At 58.4% G+C, this 692-nt stretch overlaps 1 protein-coding gene across 1 annotated transcript in view; it reads left to right on the forward strand.

Annotated features, from left to right (window-relative positions):
* Nucleotides 1-692, forward strand: part of EIF4G1 (eukaryotic translation initiation factor 4 gamma, 1) — a gene marked incomplete at its 5' end in the record, with an annotated part of 6,864 nt that overhangs the window by 1,155 nt on the left and 5,017 nt on the right. The window contains 2 exons of the mRNA XM_010132910.1: nucleotides 98-334; nucleotides 415-524. Coding sequence (XP_010131212.1) covers nucleotides 98-334; nucleotides 415-524 — 347 coding nt within the window. The remainder of the gene's footprint in view (nucleotides 1-97; nucleotides 335-414; nucleotides 525-692) is intronic.

Below are 692 nucleotides of genomic sequence, written 5' to 3' on the forward strand. Positions count from 1 at the left end.
GCTGTGAGTTGGGAGGGGAGGCTGCGGCTGAGGGCGGGCGTGGGCATCCTCGGGGCGGCTCTGGTCTCTGAGCTGCCCTGCTGTGCCCTTCCTGCAGCCTGAGGAGAAGGCGCGCATGAAGGATGAGCTGGAGGAGGCGCGGGACAAGGCCCGCCGGCGATCCCTGGGCAACATCAAATTCATTGGAGAGCTCTTCAAACTGAAGATGTTGACAGAAGCCATCATGCATGACTGTGTGGTGAAGCTGCTCAAAAACCACGACGAGGAGTCTCTTGAGTGCCTTTGCCGCCTGCTTACCACCATTGGCAAGGACTTGGACTTTGAGAAGGCCAAGGTACCTCCTGCCCTACCTTACCTTGCCCTGCCCTGCCCTTGCCTTTGGAGGAATGTGACTGTGACTCTGTCTGTCTATAGCCCAGGATGGACCAGTACTTCAATCAAATGGAGAAGATCATCAAAGAGAAGAAGACATCATCCCGTATCCGTTTCATGCTGCAGGATGTGATTGACCTCAGACGGGTAAGGCGCGTGGCCTGCTGTTGCCAGGGGACTGTTCTCCGTCCCCTGCTTTGTCCCGTGGAGGTGCTGGCCTGTGACCTCTTGAGTGCCAACAGTCCATGCCTCTCTGAGAGGGGAGAGGTGGCTGTGTAGGCTGTGGCCAGCCCCCGAGAAACCCTGACAGCCCCCACCCC

The sequence above is a fragment of the Buceros rhinoceros genome, unplaced genomic scaffold (assembly GCF_000710305.1).
Source record: "Buceros rhinoceros silvestris isolate BGI_N320 unplaced genomic scaffold, ASM71030v1 scaffold16033, whole genome shotgun sequence".
Taxonomy (NCBI): Eukaryota; Metazoa; Chordata; class Aves; order Bucerotiformes; family Bucerotidae; genus Buceros; species Buceros rhinoceros.